The sequence below is a fragment of the Limulus polyphemus genome, unplaced genomic scaffold (genome assembly GCF_000517525.1).
Source record: "Limulus polyphemus unplaced genomic scaffold, Limulus_polyphemus-2.1.2 Scaffold783, whole genome shotgun sequence".
Taxonomy (NCBI): Eukaryota; Metazoa; Arthropoda; class Merostomata; order Xiphosura; family Limulidae; genus Limulus; species Limulus polyphemus.
Genome location: NW_013666393.1, coordinates 11,376 through 22,101, shown reverse-complemented (window position 1 = coordinate 22,101; position 10,726 = coordinate 11,376). Strand labels below are relative to the sequence as shown.

Below are 10,726 nucleotides of genomic sequence, written 5' to 3'. Positions count from 1 at the left end.
ATAACTAAAAAATCATAAATTACTACATCAATACCACAGAATTCCACTATAATTTATCAAACTTAGTAACTAAGCTGTATTTGGGTCGAAAAAATATAAAATTTCGAGCTGACTAAAAACACAATTTACCTCATTGAAATCTTGGTTTAAAGAAAGAAATAGCACTAGGTACATTAAAAAGGCTGAGAAAAACCACTAGGGTACATTCTGAGCTTCTGATTGGTTATTCATGTCATATATAGAAGTAAATATATATATAAGATAAGACCTTCTTATTTTATATTCTAGCTTGTCAGTATTGGTAATTTGAGTTTCTAGTTTGTATGAAACTATAGACTTAGTATTTTGACTTCACAAACATCTAATTTGAACCAGTGCTGCATTCAACATACCAAGGGACACACAAAAATCAATGTTTATCTGTGTTTTTTATATTTACTTTTAAATTAACAAATTGAGTAATGTATTGTTCTAAAATTTGAATTATAATCTACAGTTTGATACCAAACTTATTGACATAAATTCATGAAACAGTAGTTCAATAAAATTTTGAATGTGAGTCAACAAATGAGATGACATAGCCTTTCACCTGTGACCCGTCTCGAAAGGGTGATGAGAGTGAGGAGTTAACCTGTTGAGAAATATGCATTTTCTATTTGTCTTCATTTGTTCCAATCTCTTATGAGGCTATTCTGGTCCACTAATTTTTTCATGAATCTAATCCATTTAACGCACTCTCGTACTGGATTTCCTCAGCTCTGCTTGATCATATTTTCAATTACTGTGGTCTGGGTTGTTATGTTCCTGTCTAAAAAATCTCAATTTTAGTGAACCAGTAATCCTTATGACTCATTCTACTTCTCTCCTTCAAATGGAAAATATGTGGTTTCTATTATAACTGCATTTAGGAAGTTTAGATTATAGTGGGAAAGCAGAGCCTTCCTCCTGCCACAAGGACAATAAGTGATGTGGAGAACTATGGGTAAGTTGCTGCATGTCTGCATTGTTCAGAATTTTAGAAATATGTTTGTTGACAGCATGAGAGTAACTTAACAAGGAAAGACTTTTTGTATTTAAGAGGTAAGTACCTACTTCAAATTCATTTTAATTCTAAAAATGTAAAATTTCAATAGGAGTGCTACTGCTGAATGAAAAATGTTTTTATCCTAACAATAGACTTATAAATACATCTAATCTTGCAAAATATATTACAACTTTGTTTTAATATTAAGCAGAATTTATCCACATTTTTATATTTCAAGAATATAACACTTAAAAATAAGAGGTCATTTGTTATCTGTAAATGTGAATGTCCTTCCTGTGCAGAGGAACACATAGGCTGTACTACTAGGTAGCTTTCAACATGTAGAAAAGAGCATATTCTAAAAAAATTCCAAACTTGTTTGGTATTCCATGACATATCTTAAAATGTAACATACCTATCACAAATTATAATTTTACTACAGTGAGTTGAGCTGATGATCAGGAGCAATAATGAACTTGAGAGAGTTTAATAATTGCTAATCAACAGAATTCACCAATAGAACTCTTTCTGAAAATGTAAATTATAAATAAATTACACAATAAATTATCTGAAGTAAGATTAGTAGCTGGAAAGGAATGATTTTATTATTTTATCTATGATAGGCTTAGTTATTGTAATAAAGCGTGTATTCTTTAGTCACTTTTTTTTACTCATATAGAGAAAGTTGTTTTTCCAACTGTAATATATTTTTATAGAACTAAAAAATTTCAGCTAATATTAATTTAAGTCATTTATTTATAAAATGTATAACATAATTTATCTTTAAGACAATAATAAATTCATATTTTGTTAATCCACTTAAAAATTTCTGTTTCAGGTTATCAGCAAATAAGGAGACATACTGATACTTTGCTTTTTTTGTTTTCAGATTTTGAATGCATACTGACAAACGTAAGAATGAAACGCATAGCAAAAAACAGGTTTTTCCTTCCAAATGATGAAAAAAAGCGCACATTGAACATTCTGAAAGAAGCTATAAATGTAGAACATTGCATTGATACTCCAGATCCAAGCAAGCTTAAAACGGATAGAGGTAGGTTTCTTTCTCTCTGAATGTAGTTGTTACTTGCTTTTGTATTTTAAATTTAGAACTAGTTTGGTAGTAACGGAAGTTATATTTTCCTACACTAAAATTATATTTCTGATAGGTACTCACCTCCTCTCACATAATAGTTTTCTCATTCAATGCTGCCTTCTATATGCATAAAAATCTTTTTGCCTACCAGTAGCCTTGAAACTCCCACTTATCCCATGTTTCCAGGTAGTTCAGCTGTGTCTTAGCATGCAAATAAACATGTGACAACCCTCCATCAATAGATTACAATACACTCTCCTGTCACAGCTGGCTTCGTCTATACTGTAGAACACAATAACCACTTCGAGATTAGGCAGAAAAGAAGCACTGGAAGTGGGAGGAGAGGTAAGTATCTATTGGAAATATATTTTCTGTATGGAAGAATATTAACTTCTTATATAATGTCTTACCTCCTCTCACATAATAGCTAGAATCCCACATTATCCTGGTGGAGCGACAGGTGAGAAATGTACCTAGATGAGCACCCTTTAGAAAGCATCCAAAAAACATCCATTGAGTGTGACTTCTCGTGTTGCTCATGGAAGACTGCACCACATGTAAACCAGGTATATTATTTGCCCTTGATGATTGATTGTGAATGGGTGGCAAATAAGCACATATGAAAAGTATCCATACATGTCACAGGTATCAAATGGATAGAGTGCATCAGACCATATTCAGGAGGTCAACTCCAGTCCAAAACCAGTGGAACTGGGAAGGGATCATTCTTTCCACAGTTGGAGAAGGGTCCTCAACCATCTTTATCTGGATTTTAAATGGGAGTCATCTTCAGTCCAAAACCAGTTTTATCAGGGTATAGATCACCCAGTCCACAGTAGGCAGAGGATCCTAGACCAACTGTAGCTGGACATGCCCATGGTGTAGAGTGGCTAAGGTGCATCAGACTGTAATCAGGAGGTCAACTCCAGTCCAAAACCATCATTACTGAGAATGGATCATCCAGATCATGGTAGGAGGAGGATCCTCTACTATCTTCTCTCACACTCAGGAACCATAAGGGAAGGAATATTTTTGTTCTGAGAACTGAAGCTCTTGTGTGCATACCTAACACAACCAAGGTTCCCTTGGAAACAACATCTGGATGATGGTAGGAAGGTGGAATGCAAAGTGGAGGGTCAACTCCAGTCCAAAACCATGCAGCATTGGGAATGTATCATCCAGTCTGCAGTAGGAAGAGGATCCCAGCACACTCACATGTGAGAACTTATATTGGCTGGTCCAGCTCCAATCAACACCAGGAAGGAGAATTTCCAGCTGGAGGGTGAACTGCATATGACAGAAAAATCCCTACCAAAACCATACGGCATTTGGAATTGTACATCAAGTTCATGGTAGGAAAATAGTCATGCCATTTATACTGGCAGAACACCACTGCCATACTCTCAACTGAATGGGATATAGTACTCTTAGGAGGAAGCCTCCATGGTCCACAACCTCATCAGCTAGGAGCTAGTAAGTGGTAAGGGCTTCCATTCTCCACTGGAAGAAGGGGGGGGATAATGTGTTGGAGAGTCTAGAGGAATGCAGCACTGGAGAAAGTGTGATGGGTGATCATGAAACTATTTTTAAAAGCAGGCTAAAAATGATGTATGCAACCAGGAATGGAGGGATGAGCAACAATCCCTTCTCTGCTTTACTTATGATAGTCAATGAGATGGTAAGGTCTGGGTTGTTGTTTGGTGGTTACTGGCACAAAATAACTTGGATATCTGCATGACACAATATACCATGAGGATGAACCTACTAGCAGTACACCCCATTTCAGTGGTGGGCATTATTGATCTTATTGACTGTACAGTACAGATTTAAGAATAAGTATAACTGGACAGGCATCACTCACCACAGAGTGGGATTCAATATAGAAGAGGAATGTGACCCTGTAAGGAAAAGAAAGAATTTAATAAATGTACAAACTCACAGTTGAACAGATTTGTGTAGCATAGCTACTGGCGTATTGTGATATCTGGATGAGGATGAAATGGCCACCCAATGGGGTTAATGGGAGATGAACTTGTTGGATGTGGGGCACCTGCCAGCCCAGATGATTTCATCCAATGGGCACCGGGGAAAAGCAAGATGTCCAATTAGATATGATGACACCTGTAAAAACAAACTATAGGGAGCCAAGAGAGAATGATGAATATGCCAGCCTGATAAATTGGCAAATCCAACTTTTGAGAATGGGGAGTGAAACATCACTTAGAGAGGAAGGTTTCAAGTGGATAAATAAACAGGAACCACGGAAAGAAGCTGTGTGGGCATTAGACTTAAAAGACTATCCAGATCCAAATAGGAAGACAAATAGAAAATGGAAGATAGGGAAATCAGTGTAAAGGAGACCTTGTCTGCACAAACTGCCAACATCTTAGGTAGAAAACGGCAATCCAGAGACAGTAGAACCAAGGCCTGGTGAAAAAAATGTGATAAATCGATGGCAAAACATCTGATCTCCGATGATCATAGGGGAAAATGTTATGAAGGATAAATGTCATTGGGAACAGATTCAAATGGGGTTTGGATAAAGGAGTGGAGGATGAGGAGGGTGAAGGATCCGGAAAGAGCTTAAAAAAAAAAGGAAAAACATACAGAAACCAGTGCTCTCCCAAACTCTAGTTGGGGAGATGTGTATAACCACAGACTGGAGATGAATGGTGGAATGGTAACTGAAGAGCATGACAGGGATTCAACTGGGATGGGGCAAGTGGGCTTGGGAAAACTTTATAGAGGTATTAGTGTCAAATCTCATTCCAGTATACATAACACTAATTTTGGGAGTCTAAATATGGAAAAACATGACATGAAGATATGAAAAAACATTATTCTGAGCCCGAAGGTGTTGAGGCACGATGTGCCCCTCCGGAATGCAATTGCACCAGAATCTTTGGTCAGCATGGCCTCCAATATCTGTAAAAGTAAGGAAAACTAGGTATACTGAGAAATGGACCTAATTGAGGAGAGATGATACCAATAAAAGGTAACATTCCTGTGTCCCCATATCCAAGAAGGCTATTGATGGTATCAGTGCATCCATGTAGAAAATCTGGATTGCATGGCCAAGGAAGGAGGTGGATAAACAAGCAAACATCCATATCATCTTAATCTTGCCCAGATTCACCAGTCAAAGGTCTGAGCTTGGAAGAAACAGCCACATGATGGACCCCAACTCCTATTGAAAAAATGCAACCTCCACAGCTAAAAGTGTAAGGACTGTAGCCTGAGACATAGCAGATTAAAATGTTGTAATATTTGTTACTACTAAATTCAGAATTCAAATTCAACTAGAGTTAAGTTCAAAGTTAATAATCTACAGTGAAATTATCACTGCATAAATGAAGCAAAAAAACAACTAATTTGTTTAATAAATACCGCAACAAACAATAAACATAAAGTAAAAGCATAAGTGAAAATGAACATGTCTTAACACTACTGTGCCAAACCAAGAAGTGAATATTGGGTTCTACAGTACAGAGGGACCCAGCTGCGATAGGAGAGTGTGTCATGCTCCTATTGGTGGAGGGTTGTCACATCTTTATTTGCATGCTACAACACAACTGAATCACATAGAAACATGGAGTAGCTGTGAGTTTAAAGGCTAGTAGTGGGCGAACAAATCTGTGGATATAGAGTGCAGCATTGAACAAGAAAAGGTATTATGTGAGAGGAGGTAAGATATTGTATCGGAATGTAGAATTATAATTTGATGTTAGGTGTACTATTTTGATATTTGTATATTGGTAGATACCACGTTTTTACACTTATATAATGGGCTCGACATGACCAGGTGGTTAAGGTGCTCAACTCGCAATCTGAGGGTCGCGGGTTCGAATCCCCGTCACACCAAACATGCTCGCCCTTTCAGCCGTGGGGGCATTACAATGTGATGGTCAATCCCACTATTCGTTGGTAAAAGAGTAGCCCAAGAGTTGGCGGTGGGTGGTGATGACTAGCTGCCTTCCCTCTAGTCTTACACTGCTAAATTAGGGACGGCTAGTGCAGATAGCCCTCGTGTAGCTTTGCGCAAAATTCAAAAACAAACAAACTTATATAATGTAGTTTATCCTTGCCTTGGTACGTAATGGTTGATTATGTTTCAGCAAATCAGATAATAAAAGTATAAAATGTTAGGTGTGTAAATAACTGATATGTATAGCTAATAATACTACATAATTACCAAACAGAGGTTTATTTTGGTGGTAAAAATGTCTTAATACCTTTGATTAGAAATTTTACAAATATAGATGCAATGTTGAAATATGTTTGGTGTTATGAACTGAATTACATTTGTTTTGATTTCGTTATAACAAAAACAGTTGCAATACATTTGTAACAAAATTCAATCTTTTCTCAAGAGTTAAAATCAGGAATTTTCTGAAAGACTCAACTTTTTTTACAAAACAAGAATAATGGTTTAAGTTACTTTTTAAATATTATTTTGGAATATACTTGAAGATAGCTCAAAATTTATAATAATCTCTTTTGAGTTTCCAAGTTCAACATTTCTCATATGATGATATAAAGTGAAGCTTTTAGTGACAAAAACAGTATTTGAAAAAATAGAGGAATATAGGTGATATATGGAAAATATCTCAGTTGTTAAGTCAATACTTTGATAAAGAATATTGCAAGAGAACCTTTTCACTACAATAGCAGGACACTTTATTATATTTTCAATTTTGTGATTGATTTGTTTAAATATGACTCACACAAAATGCCTACTTAAATTGGGCATAATAATGTGACACATTTTACTCTTCTTGAAATAATGTAGAATATATCTTTCTTCACATATTTAGGTTATTTTTCTAAATGTTTGGGCAGTTGTTCTGTATGTAGTTGGCATCTACCTGCTAAACCAAAGCTGATGCATGAAGGTCATAAACATACTCTTAGTCATCTTACTTATGTAAAGGGCCTTGCTGTAATGTGGTTCACTATAGTGATGAACTAGTTATAATGCAGGTTCATCTTGGTAACCAAAATTTGCATTTAAATATATATTGTTTATAAGGCAGATTTAATCAGTTTATCTGTAGCCATGCAACTGGCTTGGAACTTTTGAAAGGCCCTCATTATAATGTGGTCTCAAAATATGGACCCTGCATTATAGTAGGGTCCCAGTGTATAATAGCTATACCCTGGAAGCTTGTATACCAGCTTGACCCTCTGTGTCTTTCTACTCCCTTTTATTTTGAATAATCCTACATGTTGATGTAGGTAATCTTAAAAACTACAAGATACAACAACAGAACCTCAGTCTGACACAAAAGTGGGTTATAATTATGTTTCTTTCTCTCTTGCTCTCCCCAGCTAATATGCTTTTATTTTTTATGTCTGGTGTTTATGTTTCTATCCTGCACTCCAGCAGTTGCAGTGTTATTGTATAATACAAAGCTGTGCAAGTTTAGTTTGAGATTTTTACTATATAAATATTTTGTTTTATTTGTTTACATGTTATTTGTTGTCCTTTGCTATTCAAGTTCATTATCACTTTTCACAATGTATTTGTTATTTGACAACACATTTGTGTAATGCAGCCAACATATCTTCCAACAAATGCAAGGAATTCTAACGTAAGGTAATTTCAGTCCATAAGCACCAAAATAAGCACAATACATGGATTTAGATATCAGTATCATTAATGAAAAACTTAAGTTCAAAGTTTTTAATAGTATGAAGACTTTTGACTTTGAAGTTACTAACTTTCCATCTTCAAATAAATTGTGTTACAATGTTTATTACTCATTGCTTATTAGATACAATAGAATTTGTTCAATATTGTGAGACTGTGTAAAATCACATTTTACACAAGATTTCTCGTAACACATTTTAAGCACAAAATTAATTCATTTTTGAGACAAATTCACCAAAGTTCTTGCCCATAATTATGGATTTAAATGTTTTACAGAATATTATGACTTTTAAAACTTTCATCTCTACACTTTAATTTCTTTGAAAGCTGCTTAAGGCAGTTATGTTGAACTACTTTTTGTTTATTGAACACCATAAGTTTTATGTCCTGTTAGTTTAAGCTATTAGTATATATAGTTAATTCTATCTACAAGACAATTCTTTATATGGTATAACATTGCATCATTAGTTACATTAGATTTTTCTGATGCCCTGCATTTCCATACTTACTATTGTTGTAACTTTCTTTTTTAAAACTTATTATTGAAATTTTCAGCTACAATAGAAGATTTAACTTTATTTATTACTTCCTGTTGTCAGCTCCATTTGTTTTGTTAATTAACTAATGAACTAATTAACTAATGAAGAATAGTGTATTATTATGAATTTGTTACCCAATTTACTTGTTTCATATCTGATTGAGCAAGGACAAATGATTTTGAAGGAGGAACTGGAGGAAATTTCTTTGTAGTAAATTTGTTTGTTCTGAAAAAAATTGACTTTTAGTTATCTCTCTCAATACAGGCTTGGTCAATTTGACCAATCACATGACCTATTTGTACTCGTCCAAAGTCTATAAATTTGATACTACCAACTTTTAATATAGCATGTATATCTTCACGAAATTTGCCATTCTTTCAGTAAATATTACAAGTCTTTCACATACAAAAAATCATATTTTTTAGTGAAGTATTTTTAATAAACTAAAAAAAAGATTTGTCCCTGAATATATTGAGTATTTGTTTTGAATAGTCCGTGTACAAATTGATTTTCCTGTTAAGATTAAAAATTATTTTCTTCATCTCAAAAATCTCAAATTTCATTTGTGTAATCTCTAAAATGTCCTAAATACATTTTATATGTTTCTTTTCAGTAAAATTTTATATTTTATCTTTTATTTTATTTTCCCTGACTCAATACAACTCAACCACCAAAAAAAAAAATCAAAATAAATCTAAATTACCCTCTTTTTCTTTCTAGAATAACTTCATAAGTAACATGAAACTACATTTGTTTATCCTAAGTAGCTTGAAACTCATAACAGTATATATCTATTTATAATTAAATTTTATTGTTTTATTGGCTTTCGAACCAAATCTAACTACTATTTGCACCATTATAAGTTCTAACTCACTTGGGGAATGTGGAGCTCACATTATGCTATCAAATTACATTACTTACGAGCTACTCCATGCTGCTTACGTGAGTGCTTTTATTTTATTATTATTAGTATTTATCTTACCTAATTTGAACTAAGGAGATCCCTCTTTTTATATTTTAGTTATTTTTATAATAATGAATATAGAATCAACATGAGAAACAAGAAATAAAGTACTTACCCAGTCTTCTTTTTTCTTTGCTGTTGACTGTCGAGGACAGTTAACTCTATTTTTTTTATACTAAATTTATACTAAATTTATTTTTATTTAAATACATAATGCACTAAAGAACATAGATTAATAACATACAAAAACAGACAAATTTCCTCCAACTATGACAATTTTTCTGGATTTTTAACTATGCAACAAGAGCTGTTACAAATTCATCCAAGCTAGTTATTATCTTTCCTGTGGGAACAAAGCTTGTACTAAAAGAGAAATTGACAATTCTAGGTTCATAAAACAATGTAATGTTATTTGATAGATAAAAACCTTTATATTGGTTATAGATGACATGGAATTAAATGTAAGAGAGAACTCTTAACAAATCCTTAAAGAGAGGATGTGACAGGTAGGTGTGGCAAATGGGGTCTGATTTTCTGTTTGATAGCTCTGTAACCAAACAAAATTGAAGGCTATAAAAATTATGGTTTATCTGAGCAATGAAGATTGTATGATGAGTAATTTACTTTGAAATTTTTATTTATTGGAGGGGTGGTGAATAAAATAAAGAAGATGGGATGCCTAGAGAAAATGTGTCATCTTTCTCAAACTAGGGGAAATTCAGGATTTTTTAAAATATTGCCTTATAAAATTAAGAACATAAAACTTATATACTATTAAAATGTGGACTATTAGCTATGATTTTATGTTACACTGATTGGTATAACAGGAAAAGAAGTTTAATAAAGTTTTGAATATAAGCCACTAAAACCTTGTGACATGTGCAGTAAATGATGCCTGAGCAGATAGTGTTAATGCTATATATAAAGGGTAGATACAAGTTAGACTACTACTATAGCCTGAGTATACAAGTTGAGTTACTACAACATTTAGTCAGACCATGCACACTGGGCTACTAAACCCATAGCAGAATTAGGTAATGTGACTCAAGATTGTCAGCATTTTATACAGAATTACCTTGAATAGTCTGAATGAGATCGTTTAAAAAATCACATTTTTAATTTTATCAATTATAATTGCAAAACTATGCCAATTTGATTCATGAGTTTCATCAATTAAAACTTTTTCCAAGGATATTAACAGAAATAAATTTACTCCAACTTTATTAACCTGATAAGTACCAGCTACTAACTTTCTTAGTAGGCAATGCAAGTGTGAGGGCAAAATCATTTGTGAATTGAAAAAATGATGGAGAACTTAATGGATTTCAGATTTTATTTTTATAAATAGTAGCATAATATTCAATTATTTGTACAAAATTGTATTATTTAATGAAGTTTAAAGAGGAATTTAATGAAAAAATTCCTAAAATACGTTTTAGACTGTAAATAAGCG

General features: G+C 33.5%; 1 protein-coding gene across 1 annotated transcript in view; it reads left to right on the top strand.

Annotated features, from left to right (window-relative positions):
- LOC106460507 overlaps positions 1 to 10,726 on the top strand; it is a gene marked incomplete at its 3' end in the record, with an annotated part of 66,006 nt that overhangs the window by 43,994 nt on the left and 11,286 nt on the right. The window contains exon 5 of the mRNA XM_022387257.1: positions 1,914 to 2,078. Within this exon, the coding sequence (XP_022242965.1) occupies positions 1,914 to 2,078 (165 nt within the window). The remainder of the gene's footprint in view (positions 1 to 1,913; positions 2,079 to 10,726) is intronic.